The sequence below is a fragment of the Benincasa hispida genome, chromosome 9 (assembly GCF_009727055.1).
Source record: "Benincasa hispida cultivar B227 chromosome 9, ASM972705v1, whole genome shotgun sequence".
Classification (NCBI taxonomy): Eukaryota; Viridiplantae; Streptophyta; class Magnoliopsida; order Cucurbitales; family Cucurbitaceae; genus Benincasa; species Benincasa hispida.
The window spans coordinates 44,842,263-44,863,469 of record NC_052357.1 but is presented as its reverse complement, the minus strand read 5'-3'; the positions used below and the strand labels follow the sequence as shown (position 1 = coordinate 44,863,469).

Below are 21,207 nucleotides of genomic sequence, written 5' to 3'. Positions count from 1 at the left end.
TCGATTTCTCACTCGTTTCAAGTTCTCCCCTTCCCGCTCCTTATAAAATCCACTCAACTTATGGCCGCTTTTCCTTTATTATTATCGAAATCAAACACCATATTTTAAAAAATTAAATTAAAGGCTAATAATTCGTACTTTGAAAATTAATAATAAATACAAATTAAGCCGTATGAGTCGATATATTTTTTTATTTAGACTCTATTTAATTTTATAATTTTCAAGAGTTTAGATTATCTAACATTATTTATAAAATATAGAAAATTACTTTAAATAAAAAAATTATTAAAAATATTTATAAATAATATAAAATATCACCGTCAATTTACGATACACCGCGATAGACTACTATTTGTATCTATCATGACATAGATAGACAGAGATAATCGTCTATCGCAAATAGATAATAAAATCTTGTTATATTTATAAATATCTTGGCTTAATAAAAAATGAGTCAACTTATTTATTTACAAACCCTAATAGATGCTAGCAGTATTTTTATAGACGTTATCTATCGTTGTCTATCATTGATGGAGAATGATATTTTACTATATTTGAAAATATTTATAACAATTTTACCATTCAAAACGATTATCCTATATTTTACTGGTTTGAAATTTTTCTTTCTAAATCCTCACATGATGAAGCATATTTGCCAAATAGAAAACATTAGCTCGATACCAAGTATAAAAAAAAATGTGTCAATTTTTTTTATTACAAATGTGTAAGATTTTGATTAACCATAAAGACTACTAAAAATTCCTGTAACTATAGGAGTCAATTTGAACTATACTCAACCTATAAACTATAGTCAATTTGAATTATAACTATAAAGATTATTATTATTTTTTTTCCGTTTGCCAAACTTAAAATTAGTTAATTAATTAGTTATTTAAAATTGGAAAAGGTTACAATTTCACTTTCAATATAGTTTAATTCTTCTAAAGTTACAAATGCATTTCTTTCTTAAAAAAAAAGGTTACAAATTCATTATAATTAGACTCTACGGTTATCGTTTTATTGTTTTATTGTGACAATCGTATAGATTTAAGCATTAAAGTAGTTTAATTTAAAATTTAATTAGAATAATATTTTAAAAGATTGACTTGTACTTTTTTTTAATGGAGTTATAAAAACGTAGTTCAATGGTAACTTGCGCAAATCCTAGAAAATTATTGCTCAAAGAAAAGTTAGGATGTAATATTAGTAACAATCGGGATAATTTATGACTAGTTTTGAGTCCTTATTTTTTTATACTATTATAAATCTAACTTTCATAATCATTTTACATTGGTCCTCATACTTTTAAATATTTAAATTTTTTCTATTGAACGTTTGTAGTTATACTCTTTGGTCTTTAAATTTTCAACAAAATATTTATACATAATATCATCAAAGTCCACATAGTCAACTACATATAGTTTCACTCACTTTATTGTAAATATCTATTGATGACGTGGATGAACAAAATGGCATATCTATATCCGTTTTCAATCAAATAATTTACACGAAAAATAAAAATTAACTGAAAGAAGTAGGATCATTTTATATATATACACTACAATCAATGACTATCACAAAATTGAAATATACATTTATTTTAGAGGAAATTTGAACAAATAACAAAATTAACATAATTGTATAAGTCAATCTAGATACACATTCCATTATATTTTATTTTAAAATAATAATTTCGTGTGAAACATATAATTGTATCAATTAACCTACTAAATTTTTTATCAGTGAATTAATTTAGGCTCTTAAATAATTTTTTTTTTAAATTGTCTATTTTATACCATCGACATTTGAAGAAGTTTACATACATTTGAGAATTAATGTTTTGATGATTTTCAAAGATAATAATATTAATAAATTGTCTAAATTGATTGACTTTTGAAAAATTTGGAGTTTAATTGACTGTTAAGTTTCACACGATATTGGTCCCACGATATTTGGAAGAGGGGAAACTAACTTTTAAGTCCCATGTTTTAAAAAATAAGTATATTTCGTTCCTGAATTTTCAAAAAATACTTTTTTAGTCCCATATTTTCTTTTAATAATAAATGCATTTAGTTATTGAGTATTCAAAATGTACGTTTTAATTCCTAAATTTTGAAGAATATGTTTAAAAGGTATTTGAAACACTTTTTTTAAAAAAATTTATTATTTTAGATAATTATGATATTTTGAATGAGAAAAATAATTTGAAAGAGAATAGATAAATTTTTTAATTATAATAATAAGTAGTGTAGGACCTATAAACCTATTTTTAAAGACTCGCCCAATAACTAAAAAAAAAAGATATGTTTTGAAAATTTAAGGAGATAAGATATAAATTTTAAAAAATTAAAGGACTAAAAGTGTAAATTTTAGAAACTCATGGACTAACCTTCAAAATTGGAAGACTAAAATGGTAGTTTTGCCTCGTTACTTTGCTTCTTATTGTTTGGAAGGAATTGTTAAAGATTCGAAGAAGACGCCAATTCATTACCATTGAAAAAGACAGCGTTGGCGTTGGATGTATAAATTCACGATCCCTTCTTCTCTTCTCCACAAAATTCATTTCTTCTTCTTTCTCAGCCATGGACTGGACCAGAGGCCCCGCCGTCGGCCGCGGCTCCTCCGCCACCGTCTATTTGGCCACAGCCTCCTCCTCCGGCCACCAATTCGCTGTCAAATCCACCGACCTCTCTTCATCGGCCCTATTGCAGAAGGAACACGCTCTTCTCTCCAATTTCAGCTCCCCATACCTAATCAAGTGCCTAGGTTTCGATATCGAAACTGAAGCCTTTAATCCGCCTGTGTTCAATCTGTTCATGGAGTATTTGCCGGAGGGGACGTTATGGGATGCGATTCAGAGCAACGGCGGCCGGATGGAGGAATCGACGATCGGAGTATTTTCGCGTCAGATTCTCAAGGGATTGGAGTACCTTCATGCTAATGGATTGGCACATTGCGATATCAAGAGCCGGAATCTGTTACTGAGTGGTGAGGGTTTGAAAATCGCCGATCTAGGTTGTGCGAAATTTGTCGAGGGAATTTCCGGTAACAGAATTGGGACTTTTTCTGGTTCGCCGGCGTTCATGGCGCCGGAAGTTGCGAGAGGTGAAGAACAGGGGTTTCCGGCGGATGTTTGGGCTTTTGGATGTACAATCATTGAAATGGCTACTGGCGATCATCCATGGCCGGAGATGGAGGATCCGATCTCGGCGTTGTATCGGATTGGATTTTCCGACGAGTTACCGGAGATTCCGCGGTGGTTGTCGAAGAGTGCGAGGGATTTTGTCGCCAAGTGTTTGATAAAAGACCCGAAAGAAAGATGGACTGTGAAACAGCTTCTTGAGCATCCGTTTCTTCAGGGATTTGATTCTGAATCGGAGATTGAATGCTGGAGGATGAAAACGATGAGGAATTCTTCTCCGAGCTGTGTTTTAGATCAGAGCTTTTGGGATTCAATGGAGGATTTGGAGACTCCATTGAAGGTGACCCATCGAGGTTCTTTGGCGGATGGTCCGGCTGAGAGGATTAGAAGTTTGACTGGTAATTTGTCTTCTGATTGGGATTTGGAATGGGATGATCGAGATTGGGTTTTGATCAGAAACAATGGCGTCGGCGGCGGAAGCCATGGAAATGGATCTGTGAGCTCGGATTCTTCTGTTACAGTTGAAGAAGAAGAAGAAGAAGAAGAAGAAGAAGAAATTTTGAACTTAGAATTTGAAGAAAATTCTGTATTGTTCAGTTTAGTTAATGATGATTTTAGTATTGTGAACAGTAGGAATGCAGAATTAGAAATGGAAATTAAGAGTGATTTTATGTTGGAAACTGTGAGATTTGGAGTTAAAAAGTATTGTTCTTCTTCTTCATTAATCCAAATTCATCTCTTATTCCCTCTTCTTCTTCCACTGTTAATTTTTCAAATTTTGACAAATCTCATTGCCTTGTTCAAGAATTATAGTTTGATGAAAGAAAAAGTGTATGTAAATTCATTAAAAGAAAATAATAACAAAAATATTCCAGTTTCACCATCATAACTACATTTAAATCTTTCAGATACGGTAAAACTATTATGCTACTAGTATTTACTTCACATTTATTTTTTAAAGTATTCTTTCTTAACTATTTGTTTTTTATTCTTTGTGTTTGAAAATTAAGCTCGTGAACACTACTCGGATCCAAATGTTCTAGGTTTTATAATCAATTTTCTACTTATATTTTTTAAATCCAAGCCAAATTTTAAAGTACAGTTTGATAAACATTTGGTTTTTTATTTTTTGAATTAAGCTACAAACACCTATTCCATCTCTAATTTTCTTATTTTGTTATCTATTTTCTATCCATGTTTTTAAAAACTGAGCCAAAATTCGAAAACTAAGGTCCCGTTTGGTAACCATTTGAGTTTTAAAAATTAAGCCTATAAACACTATTTCCACCTCTAAATTTCTTCTTTTATTATCTACTTTTCACCACTGGTTTAAAGAATAAGTTAAAATTTTTTAAAACTAAAAAAGTAACATTTAAATTTTTTTTTTTGTTTCTGGAATTTGGTTAAGAATTCAATTATGGTAAATCATGATAAGAAATAGGGAGAAAAGAAGCTGAATTTTCAAAGTCAAGAACACAAAAACGAAATAGTTACCAAACACGGTCTAAAAAATGTAGTTTTTGTTTTTATCTTTTGGCTAAGATTTCAACTCTTATACTTAAGAACAAGACAAACTTTAGTAAGGAAATAAGAGAATATAGACTTGATTTTTGAAAACCAAAAACGAAAAACAAAATGGTTATCAAAGAGAGTCCAAAATGGTTTTTCTTTTTTAATTTAACCAAAAATTCAAATATTTCATTAAAATATGTGAAACACATCATAGAAAAAAATTGAAAATAATTGAAAGGTAACATTCAAGGATTGAAAAGTAAGACCACCTAAATTTGTTCACTCTCTAACCATGGAATGATTGATGAGAATAAACTCCTTAGAATTTATATTGAAAATATGAGTTTTGGATGCATCGTTAGGTATGATCATTTAAGGTAACTTTAGCTACTTGACACAATCAAATCAAATGGGCTTGAGTTTCATTCCCTTTTTGACAAGGTAATCTTGTGATTAATTTTCCTTTTGGTTTAACGACTTATCTCTGGCGGTCTATTTCGAGATCACCTTTGGTGACTAACTACACGATTAACTTCAATGACCAACTTTGATAATCACTTCGACAATCAAATCATGTTTAACGGTCTTCTTTTATAATATTTGACATTAGTGCAAACCAACAAATTCATGTATAAAATATTTTTGCGAAAATGTAATTAAATACATGAGTTTTTTTTTTTAAAACAATTTTTATTAAAAGAATATTCAAATGAGAATTACTTTTTTTTAAAAAAAAAAAAAAACAATTTTTTCCTAATCAATCCAAACATGTTTTAGTATATAATTTGTTTCATGGGTCTCATCAAAGTTTAAAGCAAGAAAATGTATGTATATAAAAAACAAAGTTCATTCCTAAAATTGAACTAGAGAATAAGATAAGAAATTCCTCTAAAAATCTTTTACAATGACTTATGCATAGACCACGTTTACCAACCCATAATGCTAGACCAATCACTGATGGACTAAATGTAATGGGCCTAAATCGCAAACGTAATTAGATTGCTTTTGATCGCGTCTATTTAGAATTAGAACTTATCACATTTACTATTATCGATACTGCTTGATCCTAATGGTAACGACAATAGTAATGATAATGGTAAAGGTAACAATAAATGCGAAAGATTCATAATTCACATATTGTTATAGTAACAGTATCTATAACGGTAACGATAACAGTAAAGACAATATGTCTCACATAATTTTCAAATGCAATCAGATTGAGCACTTTTGGTTCCTCAATCAGATTGCGCATTTTAATTACAAAATTGGAGGTAGGCCCCATAGTTCATTACAATTATGGAACACAAGTAAGCAACAACAAACGTAATCAACTGGGACCCACTTTTTAGATTACCATTGATGGATTACATTTCACCTAGGATAAATTGGTCTTAATTCAATCCATATAATATAATAACTATTTTTTAGTATTGCAAATTTCTCCTTGGAAAAATGCTTGATCAACTTTTCTTCTTGAATTGATTTAAATGATAACCTATCATCATTTTTTTTTGGAATCGTATCTAAGTTGACAATTTTCTGGGGGTTAAATTACAAAATTGGTTTCTATAGTTTAGATAAAATTAGAATTTAGTTCCCATGGTTTTAAAATTTAGATTTAGTTTTTATGGTTTGATAAAACTTCATGAATGGTCCTCACGGCTTGATTAAGTCCTCATAAACAGTCCCTACTGTAGGGAGTCTTTATAAGAGTTTTTATCAAACCATAGGGACTAGATTCTAATTATAAACCATTTGGACTAACTCTATTTTTTTTCGAACCATAGTGAGAAAATTTGAAATTTAACCCTTTATGTGTGTCATTGTGATGGTGACCTATACTTGGGAACTATCATTCCAAGATATACGTTTTACGCAATATTGTGAAGTTAGAGAATTAGTTGCTTTGTACCTCTCCAAATATGATTTTTTTTTTTTTTTTTTGCTTTTACTTAATTAATAATATGAATTTTTAATCTAATCTGTGCATATTCAGCAATAATATTGACACATCTAAAATGATCCAATTAAATGGATGGAGAATAGCATAACTTAAAATTCAACACATTTTTAAAAATTAGTGGAATAATATTTTTATTTCTATTTACAAATTATGATATTTAAGATACCAGTATTTGTATAATACAATACAAAATAATAATAAGAAGAAGAAGAAGAAAGAAAGAAAAAAGAAAGAAAAATCGTAGACCCTAAACGCATACCTAATAATTTTATGTTAATCAAATCAGTAATTCAAACACAAACCCTAAATCCAGGCTAAGATAATTTGTAACTCAAACACATACTTCCTATATGAACCTTGATCGGCCAAATGTGTATGAGTGATAAAAATGAGAATAAATATGACCTAAGTACAAGTATACATTATCGATAAAGTAATAAATCTTGAAGTATTCCAAGAGTTGAATCCCACAGTACTATTTATGCAATTAAATTTTTCTAAAAAAAGAGTTTTTCGATATATACCAAGTAGTAACCAATAAGATGAGTGATTTGTGTAATTTGCAAAAAAATAAAATAAGCAGAAGATGGAAGTAGGGATTTATAATCAATTTCAACCAAAAGAGAATTATGTCTTGAATCATTCAGTCGCATCATATCTGGACTGTGACTTAACATGGACACAAAAATCCTCCTATTTGATCTTGTGTCAAGTTCCTTTAGGAGCTCTAAGTAACCAATACCGATATTTCTATGGTTAGTTGGATCTTAGATTAATTTCATGCAATTTTCTTATCCTATGGTGTACCTTATTTCTAAGGCTACGTGATATGTCTATTTCTAGGTTCTTAGTCCCATATTCCTTTGTGAAATTAGTTTTTATCTTAATCTTCTTAACATTAAGACTCCACTAGCATGTTAAATTAAGTGATTAGTTTAATATAATAAGATATAACAATAAACTCAACAACAAAAAAAATAAAATGGAAAGGTTAAGGCAACATGATTCATTGGCATAGACTCAAGCCATAAGGTCTCAGGGTATCGACATAATTGAATCCCTTAGAAACTAGTCCACAATTAGATAAGAATGAAGAGACTTCATTAAATCCAATATCATGGGTTACAATGTAAAAAAACAAAAAAAATTATAAGAAAAATAAAAGAAAGATAACAAAGAACTAAAAGAATAAATATGGAAAAATAGTAAATAAGGCCTTTGAATGAAGCCAACAAACTAAATTGCTCTCTAGGATGGATTTGATCCTTTCTCAAGATGAATCCTACTCTACAACACGTTCCCACAGGTAGGGTTGACCTAAGAAGCCATCTCTTCAGAGAAACTTTCGTTCTTAAAGAGATTAAGGAATAATTTCGTAGGTTTTCTTCAAAGGAATGGTTGATGATGATCTAGGAGCCTTCCAACCTTTTATCTAGACCAAAGTGGTTGAGGTATGACCTAAAATTATGTTATGAATGTTTACCCAATATTTTAGGTGTTGAATAATAGTTTAGACCGAGAAAACAAAAACCAGAATGATTGGGCACGATTATGGAAAATTAAGATTTTTTTATGCAGCTGCCAACGCGAGCGCATTGTCCAGCCACATAAAGACATAATTTTGCAAAATAGTTAAAACCCTCGATAAAGACCCATAAAATCGGTCCAAAATAGCAAAAACATACTTTAGACAGTTCTAAGACATGTGCTTGTTCATGTTACCCAATTTAGGTCATCCATGGTCAAAATATCCCATAAAATACATTTTTACTATATATAAAAAAAAGTAATAAAATAGATGGTAAAAACATGCACTTTTTGACATCTATCACAGCCCCAATACACAAACTTTTTGAACCTAAACTAAAATAGTGTCCACAAACCGTATACATCCCAAACACAAACTATAATAACTCATATATTATAATAATCTCAAACGGTTATATTTAACTTTGTGCCCAAACTAACAACTTTGTTTGTTTTTAGAAAATGTGCATCTATGTTGTCTTTTATTAAACAATCACAATCAAAGGGTGTAATTGGCTTATTTTAAGTGTTTAATTTTGAAAAGAAAAAAAATTATTTTAAAAAGATTTGAGTGTTTACAACCACTCAAATTAGTTTTTTAAAAAAATGAGCTTGTGAAATAAGTTAGTTTAGGAGAAACACTTGAAATTAACAAATGAGTTTTGAGTCTTTAATGGTTAATCTCTCCCTAGTTTATATAATTCTTAAAGTTATCAAAATGCCCTCAATAGTCCTCTATCTCATTTCCATCTATGTTGTCGTGACTACCATTATCTTCGACCACATTCGACAACCACCACCAATAGAACTTCTCCAACAAAATTTTTAGGAACCATCTCCGACGACCCCACTAGCAACCAATACGGATAACTACCACCGACGAGCAACTCACGACCACCTTTGGCTATCATCGCCTTCAGCCAATTCAGACAACTACCTCTGACGACCACTACCGATTGCCATTTCCGACAACTACCACCGACCGTCACCTCCAACGATCAACTTTGATGACCACATTTTAAGTATTGAACAAATCAAACAAACTTATATATAAAAACACTTTTGCAAAAGAGTCGACGGTTTTTAACTAAAGTAAGTAAATGAAAAAAAAATTGGATAACATTTATTTTTTCTAAATCAATCCAAACATATTCTAAATGTTCATCCCTTGACTTACTGGTAGATGAAAATACTTTAAAAAATTAGAATAAAAACATTTATATAGAAGTCTAGAGTTAAAATGTCCTACAATAATTTATGGAAAAATTAACACGACATAAAATAACGCTCTCATTTTCGTATCTAAAATTTTTAATATTGTATTTTTTTTTTTTACAACACTCCCTCACATTTATTCTATATTATCTTGCCAATTACTTTGTTATGTTTTTTTCCTTTTTGCTGGTGAACTTTTTTTTTTTAGGGGAAACAAGAAGAGGTCTAAATGCCACATTTACCACTAGACTACCTACTAGTATTGGTACTATATATATAAGCATAAAGTTGAGGGGAGCTCGAGCCCTCTAAACCTGTACCAAATCTACTGGTGATTTTGTTTGTTTGTTTTTGACTTTACACATTTTCGTATCTAAAATTTTTAATTTTGTATTTTTTTTTACAAGGTTTCCTCACATTTATTCTATGTTATCTTTCCAATTATTTTGTTGATGTTATGAAATTGAGGAGCACAACGGAGACAACGGATACAGAGAAAATATAATAAAAAAATATATATAATATAATAATAAAATAAAATAACTAAAATTATGAAAATTTAGTGAAAATTTGAAGTGGATTTCTCACCAATGTGTGTGATTTTAAGATCCACCAAACGCTACTATTTATAAGCAAAGTGACAAGTAAGATGTGGTCTTACATGGACACCAAACATGAAAACTACAAGCACACGAACAACATGAAGATTGACACGTGACTTTTAGGACAGTAAGCAATGGGCATATATTTATTTTTATAATATTTATTATACTCCACCTTAGATGCCCATATATATATATAATGTGTCTCGTTAAAACCTTACTAGGAAAAATCCAATGGAAAAAACCCCAATAAAGGAAAAAAAGTACATATTTCATAATAATATATACTCCTAAAAGAATACAATATATTTACTCCCTCTCATGAAAACATCACTTAAGATCTTTGAGTCGCCGCATTCCAATGTTATGCACCAATTTTACAAAAATTGCGGTTGATAATGCCTTTGTAAATAAGTCTGTCAGGTTATCTTTCGAACAAATTTATTGTATAGTGATGTCGTCATTTTCTTCAAGATCACGAGTATAGAAAAGCTTCGATGAAATATGCTTTGTTCAATCTCCTTTAATATATCCTCCTTTGATTTGGGCTATGCAAGCTGTGTTGTCTTTGTATAATATTGTTGGAATATTTTTATTAGAATACAAGCCACATGTTTTACAAATGTGCTGAGTCATTGATCTTAGTCATACACATTCTTGACTAGCCTCGTGAATTGTAAGAATTTCAACATGATTTGAGAAAGTGACCGTTATGGTCTGTTTCACCAATCGCCATGATATAGCAATTCCTCCACATGTAAATAGATAACCTGTTTAAGATCTAGCTTTGTGTGGATCAGATAAATATCCAGAATCTACATAACCAACTAGGTCAAAATTTGATTTATTTGAATAAAACAAACCCATACGGATTGTTCCTTGGAGATAACGAAGTATATGCTTAATTTTGTTCCAGTGTGTTCTTGTAAGAAAAGAACTATATCTAGCTAATAAATTTACTGAAAATGCAATATTTGGTCTTGTATTATTAGCAAGATACATAATTGTACCAATTGCATTAAGATATGGTACTTCAGGACCAAGAAGTTCTTCATTATCGTCTTGAGGTCAAAATATATCTTTCTTTATATCCAATGAATGGACTTCCATTAGAATATTAAATGGATGTGTTTTGTCCATATAATATTTCAAAATGTTTCTTGTATAAATTGACCAATGAATAAATATTCCATCTGCTCAATTTGCAAACCAAGGCAAAATTTTGTTTTCCCGAGATCTTTCTTCTCAAATTCTTTCTTAAGATATTCTATTGCCTTTAAAAGTTCTTTAGGAGTTCCAATTATATTCAAGTCATCAACATATACAATTATAATAGTAAATCTTGATTGTGATTTCTTTATAAAAATATACGGACATATTGGATTATTTTGATATCATTTTTTCAATAAATATGTACTCAGGCGATTGTACCACATCCGTCCAGATTGTTTCAATCCATATAGATATCTCTATAATTTTATTTAATACAATTCTCGAGAATTTGATGTATATGTTTCAGGTACCTTAAATCCTTATGGGATTCTGATATAGATATCATTATCAAGAGATCCATATAGATATGCTGTGACTACTTCATACACAGTCAGACCAATTAAAGATCTTAATGTAATTGCATCTACCATTGGAGAATATGTCTCCTCATAATCGATACCAGGTCTTTGTGAAAATCATTATGCATCTAGTCTTTCTTTGTATCTTGTGACCTTATTATTTTCATTTCTTTTTCTCACAAATACCCATTTATATCCCACAGATTTGATACCTTTTGGTGTTCGGACTTCTGGTCTAAAAACCTGTTGTTTTGAAAGTGAGTTTAATTTTGTCACGATTGCGTCCTTCCATTGAATCTTTTTTATGTCTACATTTTTCAACAGATTTTGGTTTAGGATTCTCATTTTCAGATATAATATCAAGAGCAATATTATAGGCAAAAATTTTGTCAATAATTACATTAGTTCGATTTCATCTTTTTTTCTGTCATGACATAGTTTATTGAAATCTCATTATTATCTTTAGGTATTTCACCTTCTTCACTAGTCATGTCGAGGATTTCTTCATGGGTATTTACATCCTCAACCAAATCTTTTTTACTATTAATTATTTTTCGTTTTCGAGGATTTTTATCTTTGAAACCCACTGGTCTACCACGCTTCTATCGTGTTCCAGACTCATTAGTGACAATTTGTTATGTTGGGATATCAACTTTTGGTATATGTGACTTAGTTACTTTCTTTGCATCTATAAATGCACCTGGTAATTGATTTGCTATATTTTACAAATGAATTATTTTCTGAACTTCAAGTTCACATTAATCTATACGGGATTTAAATAAGATAATAATGATGCATTCCATGTAATTTCTTTTTCCAATTTTAATTCCTCTCCCTAATGTTGGAAAATTTGTCTCATTAAAATGACAATCAACAAATCGTGTAGTAAATACATCACCCATCAGGGGTTCAAGATATTTAATAATTGATGGGGAATCATATCCAACATATATTCCTACCCTCCTTTGAGGACTCATCTTAGTGGTGGAGCAATTGGAACATATACTACACATCCAAAAAATTCTTAGATGGAAAATATTTGGCTCATGACCATGAGCTAATTGTAATGATGAGTACTTATGATAGCATACTGCGTACAAGTGACTGCATGCAAAATAGCATGCCCTCGCACAGATGAAGGAAGCTTAGCTCTCATAAGTAATGGTCTTGCAATTAATTGTAAACATTTTATAAATGATTATGCTAAACCATTTTGTGTATGAACATGAACTATAGGATGTTCAAAACTTATCCCAACTGATATACAATAATTATCAAATACTTGGAATGTAAATTCACTAACATTATCAAAACGAATGGTCTTAATTGTATAATTAGAAAATTGTGCTCTTAACTTAATTATTTGAGTAAGTAATCTTGCAAATGCAATAGGGGTGGCCATCAAACCGCAGAAATCAAACCGTTTTTTAAAAACTAAATTGAAACAAACTGAAAAACTCTGTGAACCTGAAAAATGCAGTTCGGTCCGATTTGAAGAAATTTTGAAACCAAATTAATTCGATTCGGTTTGGTTTCAATTTCGAAAAATCAAATTTGAAATTGAACCGGACCGTTTTAAACTACTATATATATATATATATATTTTAAAAAAAAAAAGAGTAAAATTGAATTTAAAACCGAACTGAACCGAACCATTTTTAATTTAAAAAATATAACATAGATTTTTTAAAAATACCAAAAGCAAATTTAAAACCGAATCGAACCGCATATATGCGATTTGTTTCGGTTCGGTTTGAACCAATAAATCTTGATTTGGTTTTACATATTAGAAAATTAGGTTTGGTTCGGTTTGAGCACCAAACCGAATCGAACAATTTTCACCCCTAAAATGCAAGATTTCAACTTGAGAACAAGCACACGTGTGACCATCTACTAGATGCATCTATTAATATCATAAAATAGCTAAATGGTCCACTTGGTGGGTTAATAGGTCCATATATATCACCATGAATTTGTTCTAAAAATTCAGGTGATTTAGTTCCCACTTTAGCTTGTGATAGTTTAATTATTAATTTGCCTTGAAAGTAAGCATCACATAATAATTCATTAGATTGAAGAATCTTCTGGCTTTTCAACGGATGTCCATTTGAATTCTCAATAATTTTTCTCATCATTATAGACCCTGGATGACCCAATCTGTCATGCTAAATAGCAAATATATTTGGATTCATGAACTTCAGGTTCATTGTTACATATGTTTTAACTACTCTTATATGAGTATAATACAATCCAGAAAATAAAGTAGGCAACTTTTTCAATATATATATTCCATTTGAAACAGTAGAGATAATATATAGATATTTTACATTATTCTTACTATCAATCTCAATATGATAACCATTGCAACGTATATCTTTAAAACTTAGAAGATTTCTCTTTTATTGACTAGAGAACAATGCATTGTCAATTGTAAATTTTGTTCCTATAGACAAAATAATGTTTGCTTGTCCAAAATCTTCCATCAAGTTTGCAGAACCTGATATCATATTTACTTTTGCTTTTAGCATCATCAATTTAGAAAAATATTTTTTATTTGTAAGTATTGTGTGTGTAGTTGCACTGTCTGTTAAGATCTTCTTTGCTCATTTTTGAATCACCAAATATATGAAAATGATCCATGTTTCTTCATTAAAAGAAAAACAACACTTAAAATATACAAAAGCTACTAAAAAAACATGAAGATAGATATAAGAAAACAACAACATTAAGTCTAGATATTCTCAAAGTCAAAAGAAACACTTGAAATTTCATCAATTTACTGTCAATTTTCTCTTCAGGAGATTCAAAGAAGTCCACCACGTCTAAATTTGTCATATGGGATGGGTCAAATATATCATTATCCTGGTATGCAAAATTTACTTCTACATTTTTCTCTTTTTCTTTTAGGGAGGCTTGATAGAGGTCAACTGAGTATTTTGATGTACGACAGGTACGTGACCAATGTCCAGTCATTCCACTTCGGAAGCATTTATTTTCAACAATCTTTGAACTCTTATCTTGTGGAGGTTTTCCTTTGTGATCATCATTTGTGTGGTTTCTTTGAAATTTGAATGATTCGAATGACCACCACAAAATAATAATTATTGCTTCCTCTGCCACGGTCACGACCTCGACCTCGACCATGATTATTAACATTCACAACATTCACTTCAGGAATGGTATTGTTCCAGTTAGTTGAGATTCGTGGTTCTTCATTAATAACTTGTTATTTTGTTCGAGCACAAGAAGGCATGAAATTAGTTCAGAATATTATTTAAAGTCTTTCTCTCGATATTGCTGTTGTAGGAGCATATTTGAGACATGAAATATAGAAAATGTTTTCTCTAACATATCAACATCGATAATTTTCTCTCCGCATAACAACAATTTTGAACTGATTTTTAATAATGTGAAATTGTAATCATTTACTGATTTAAAATCTTAGAGTCTTAAATGCATCCATTCATAACAAGATTTAGGAAGAATAACTGCTTTTTTATGATTATACCTTTCTTTCCAATTTTTTCACAAGATATAGGGATATTTTATTATAAGATACTCCATTTTTAATCCCTCGTGAAGATGATGGCGAAAGAAAATCATAGCTTTTGCTTTATCCTGACTGGATGTTGTATTTCCTTCTTTAATTGTTTCTCCCAAGTTCATAACATCCAGATGAATTTCGGCATTGAGCACCGCCATTAATGTCAAGGACTGCGAATTCTAATTTTGTAAGGTTTGTCATGGCAACACTATCACAAAATATTGTATTTATATTATAAATTTATTATGTATTAAATACGCAAAATAATATTTAATTTATTAATTATAATAAAGAAGAAAAAAATAGACCTACCTTTAGGACATACCTTCATCGCTGGAAGTAACAGGAGCTTGTGTTGATAACGTGTTGTGGAATTGAGGAGCACAACGAATATGGAGAAAATATAATATAATAATATATAAATATAATAAAATAAAATAACTAAAGTTATGAAAATTTATTGGAAATTTGAAGTGGATTTCTCATCAATGTATGTGATTTTAAAATCCACCAAATGTCACTATTTATAAGCAGTGGTTTTACATGGATATAAGGCATATGGATACCGTGAAGATTGACACATGACTTTTAAGACACTAAATAATGAACATTTATTTATTTTTATAATATTTATAATAGTGGGGTGTTTTTTCTTTCTGATGGTGAATTTTTTTTTTGGAGGAAACAGAGGAGGGATTTTGTTTGTTTGCTTATTTTCTAGTTTGTGTTCGGATTTAATGGATAAATATTAAATACATAAAACATATATATATATAATGTCAAAGAACACTTTAATCACTTTAAGCATTTGAATGTCATTGTCAATATTGGCATTTGATTTGACCCCAAAACTAACTTGGACTTCTATAGTTCTAAAAGAAAATTTGGAAATTAATGTACTAAGAATTGACCTATTGATGATTGATGATTGATGATTCCCATTCTGAGATGAAGTTTTCAAATTATCAATAATTGGGATCGGAAGGTTTCAAAATTTGTGCCATATAAATTACCATTAAAGCTTTCATAACATGCATCCACTAATTACAATTTTTATGCACATCAATTGTCGATTCAAAATAATAATTACAAGGAGGATTTTTAAAAACAAAAAAATAAAGAAAATTATTTACATAAAATAGAAAAATTTTAATTTTCTTTAATAGAGGTTGATAGAAGTCTATAAGTGTCTGTTAGGGATAGAAACTGATAGAAGTGTTTATCAATGTTTTTTTTACTATTTTTGTAAATAGTTTGACTTTTTTTATATGTGAAAATTTTTCTTAATAATAACAAATTTTAAGTATTATCTAGGTCGATATCTATCTTTATATAGTTCAAGCAGTTGGCCAATTAAAATATGACATGTAGCAAAAAAAAAAAAACATTCAATTGTTTTTCTTTTGTTTATTATGTTAAAAAAAGTATGAAATTGTTGTACCTAATTATTATCTTTAAAGTAAATATTAATTAACCAATTTTCTTATTCATTAGTTTAATACTAATAATAATAAACATTGTGTTCACATGGTAGTAGCATCTACAAAAGTGGTCTGAATAAAGATGTTGGGTTGACTTTTGATGAGAACTCTAGCCTTTTTACTCTCCCCAATATATATAAATAAAAGATGCCATTTTGTAAAGTCAATGAATTTATTTGTACTTTTGTCTCAATTCTATGAACCAATTATATAGATCTTTTCAATCATTGATGGTGGTATTGGCCGACTTTAGAAGAGGACTACAAGTTTTGTTTTGTTTTTTTTTTTTTTTTTTTTTTTTTTTTTGTTTTTATTTTGGGAATGATGGGGTTCATATATTTTAATTTAAAAATGAGTTGACTATAAAGAATGTCAACCCCTACCTCCTAGGTTATATATATATATATGTATATATATATATATTTGAAACGCAACCCACTTACTAGGTTAAAAGGCAAAAATCATTGATAATTTGGGTCAACTTTTGAAGGTCAACAATTTAACATTTGGATGAAAAGCTTAAGGAGACGTTTAACATTCAAACTTATTAGAATCTTTAAGTTTGAGAATGCTAAGTCTGATAGATGAGCTAGAGTTAAGTAGCCTGGATTTGGGAAAAAAAATTATGTTTGGGATGCAAGTTTAGGAAATTTGGATTTTAAAAAGTCAGTCTTTAGAATTTTCGTATTTTGTGTTTAACTTTTTCTAAAAAAAAAAAACAAACAAACATGCAAATATAACTCAATTGACATTTGAGTATGCTAATAACCATGGAGTTTGTGGTTTGAGTCTCCCTACCCCAAATATTGTATTAAAGGAAAGGTTCATCTTTGTATTTTTTTTTCTTCTAAAACATCTCTCATTTTTCTCTTTCTTTTAAATTTTAATTGAAGAGACCCATTTTTTCTTATATATTGGTTCTTATTCTTTGGATATACAAAATAGAAATATTTAGTTTTTTCCCCCCTCTTGTTGTGGGTAAATTTTGACGAGAAATAAAGCCCAAAATCAAGATAAGGTAAAGTAGAATCAAAATCAAGATAAAATTAAATGACATCAGATTTGATCTAACTTGTGTGAGATTAGGAAAAAGTCATATCTTAATTCAAGAAGGTTTAAATCTCAAATCTAAATCCAAGTAGGACTAATTAAATCTTAGATCAAATCCCTATAAATAGATCATCATAACTTCGTATGAGATAACTTGAACTTTTGACTTTTTCTCTATTATCTAGTACTTCTCTTACAGACTTAGGTATATGAACCTTTTTTCTTTGTTTTGCAAGTCCTTTCTATCCTAACTTACAAATTCAACTGTTAGTGTCACGTGAAGTAAGATGCATTTTTCCTTGGCCAAAATTTGACACCAAATATTATTTCTCTTTACAAATATATTTACGTCCTTTTTTTATTTGGTTAAAAAAATGTGAAAGTCTTATAAAAAAAATCCAAATTATCATTTTTATTTTTCTTGTTAATTTTCTAATGGAAATACATGCTACAACAACCCTTTCACTAATGTTTCTAAATAGTTTTTTTAGTATAAAAGATTGTCAATATTTGTATGCCATCTCAAATAGATTTATTTCGATATTTTAAAATCTTAGAATTTGAAATCATTTTTACCAATGTTTAAACACACATTTAAAATATATATATATATATATATAATAACATATATTTTCTAACCAAAATTTTATATCAAGTAGATAAATCGAATATTTGACTTCGACATAATAGTTCATTTTGTGAATGGAATATACACAAGTAGAGATTGGAATGATCTGAAATGGTTGTATTCACCACACCATAATGTAAATATAGAAATAAAATAAGTTTTTTTTAGTATAAGAAATAAATGAGATATACAAAGATAAATAATATTAATTTTAGTAGCTAGCTTCTTCTTTTAAAAAATAATAATGAAAAAGTTTATCTTTATAGTTTCATACAATGCCATTATTTTAACCAATAATAATTAATTAAAATTCAAATGATAAATTATTTAATTGACTTTTCAAAGCAAGCCATTGATTTGATTAATAATCAATGATGATTGATTTAATTATGTTGTTTTTCTTGACTATGAAATATAATTAGTATTTAAGTGTATCTGAAGAATGCATGAAAAGTGAAAGATCAATACATCTTGAACCAACTAATTTGGAAGTGTTGCCCTTTCAAAATAATAATAATTTGGAGGTGTTCCCATTTAAAAAGTCAATTTTGCCTCTAATGACTAATAATAATATATACTATATTATATATATATATATATATATATATATATTATAATTTGATTTGGTTAAAAAAAACACATTTGGTCCTTGAAATATTATAAAAGTTACAATTTAGTTCTTAAAATTTAATAAATAAAAATTTAGTCTATGTACTTTACAATTTATCTTAAAAAATATATTTATATTAAGAATTAATGAAATTTCTTTGATAAACTAATTAGGAATCAAAATTATTTTTAGTCGTTACGTATAAAACTTGACGTATAATTTTGATGAGATTTTTTACAATAGAATTAAATTGTTATAACATTTAAAATATCAAGACTAAAATTGTTACTTATTAAAATTTTAAGATTAAATTGTTACAAATTTAAAAGTACGTGGATTAGGTCATTATCAATTAGGATTTGGAGACTAATTAAATTGTCATTTCTGGGGACTATAAATGTTAATTTGTTAAACATGTAATTCTCAATCCAATGGGTAAAGACACTTTTTGACTTAACTTTTATAAAGAGATTTATACCTCAATGAGATTTCTAAAATAGTTACATTTTTTGAGTTGAGCTAAGTAGCATATAATTGAATGGTTAAAAATATCATTTTGGTTTATATGCTTTAAAATTTGTTTAATTTTAATTTCTATATTTTCAATTATCTAATTTTAGTTTTTGAATTTTCAATAACTTAAATTTAGTCACAGTACTAGTTTATTGTTGATTTTTTAAAAACCTTTTATTATCTATTAACATTTTTACTATAAATAAAAGTTATTATTATTATTTAATAAATTTTGGTAAAAAAATAACTTTGATGAACTAAATTTAAGATTTATTGAAAGTATAGAGACTAAAATTAGACCTGAAAGTACATGGATCAAAATTGAACAAACTTTAAAATATCAGGACTAAAATTGTAGTTTAATCTAATTTTCTCTTATATATATATATATATAATCTAACTATTAATTTCGATGGATAAATATGATATCCATAATTTTTAGTAAAGTTTGAAAGTACAAGCTAAAGTGAGCTTATCTTAACGGTAATTGGCATGATCCATCATCCTAGAGGTGAGTGGTTTGATCCTCCATCCTCACGAAGTTGTACTCGGAAAAAAAAATACGAGAATAAATCATTTGTATTTTTTCAACTAAAAAATAATAATTCTTGTTGATGTCAAATTTTGGATAGGGGGAAAGCACTTGAGTTTCATGTGACATGATAGTAAATTTGTTTGAGGGGGAGAAGAACGTGACCTGTAAAAGAGAAAACTTATACATCGGTGTGGTGTTTGTCAAAAGCACCCTAATGCTTAAGTTAGAGAGTTAAAGAGTGGAAAGAGAATTTGAGTGTAGGATTCAAGTTACCTCATGTGGGATTATAATTATGAATTTATAAAGGTGATCGATATAGGTTGTCTTGTTAGAGTTTCAAAGTCACTTAAGGGTACTTATATAACCTACTGGGCTGAGGGACATGCTTGATTTTATGTTTAGCTAGGACTGAAGCCGAGCATCTCTCTCTAAGCTTATTTTTTACCTAGGGCGATGTCACACCCCCTCCCAAATTACTCTTTTATTCAGGAAAAGGACATGACCGTAGTAGTTACTAGCCCCTACTGCCCGTAACCACCACCAAGTCTTTTAATCTAATACCAACCTGTTACAAACACTAATAATCTACACATACAGCAAACCTCCCAAAGGGATTCTACAAAACTTTATAAACATACGCATGCAGCCACAACATTACTTTTACAAGAAACAAAAAGGAAACATCCCAGAAGACCCAATCATTCCTAAAGAAGCCCTAGTCCCTTTTACAAACCATGTGTACATAAACAGATTATCAACTTAAATCTTCTTAATAAACCGAGACTTTTGGTGACAAGTAGCAGTAGGATCAACCTTGAGGAAACTGACTGCTACCTGAGAAAAGAGAATACAAAAATTTGATGAGCTAACAGCCCAGTAAGTGACTATAGAATCATCTCAACGAGCATAGCAATACTATGAACATGTAAACACACAAATGAGTAAACTCAACAATTGTCCCTAAATATAGATTTAAGCCATTCTCGGAACGTCATTAAACGTTATTATTCCTTAATTGAGAACGAGCCTAAACGCTCTAGCTCTCAATGTTTACAACCAGCCAAGAGACCCATACCTCAATCTCTCATTCATAACTGCCTACGTACACGTGGCCACTCTAAATACTATCATATTTTATATACTTTCGCTCAGATACCTTCTCAAATTTGTCCTTCAGTATCGAGCTTCTATGATACATTCTCATATGTCCTTCGGTATCAAAATTGACCGGATACTTTCTCAAAAGTCCTTCGGTATCAAATTGGCCAGATACCTTCTCAAGTGTCCTTCGGTACCTAATTGGCTGGATACCTT

General features: G+C 29.3%; 1 protein-coding gene across 1 annotated transcript in view; it reads left to right on the top strand.

Annotated features, from left to right (window-relative positions):
* Positions 1 to 2,491: 2,491 nt before the first annotated feature.
* The window catches only part of LOC120084748 (probable serine/threonine-protein kinase pXi), a 28,980-nt gene continuing 10,264 nt past the window's right edge, over positions 2,492 to 21,207 (top strand). Inside the window, exons 1-2 of the mRNA XM_039040570.1 lie at positions 2,492 to 3,973; positions 4,051 to 4,055. Of these exons, the coding sequence (XP_038896498.1) occupies positions 2,583 to 3,973; positions 4,051 to 4,055 (1,396 nt within the window). The 5' untranslated portion in view covers positions 2,492 to 2,582. The remainder of the gene's footprint in view (positions 3,974 to 4,050; positions 4,056 to 21,207) is intronic.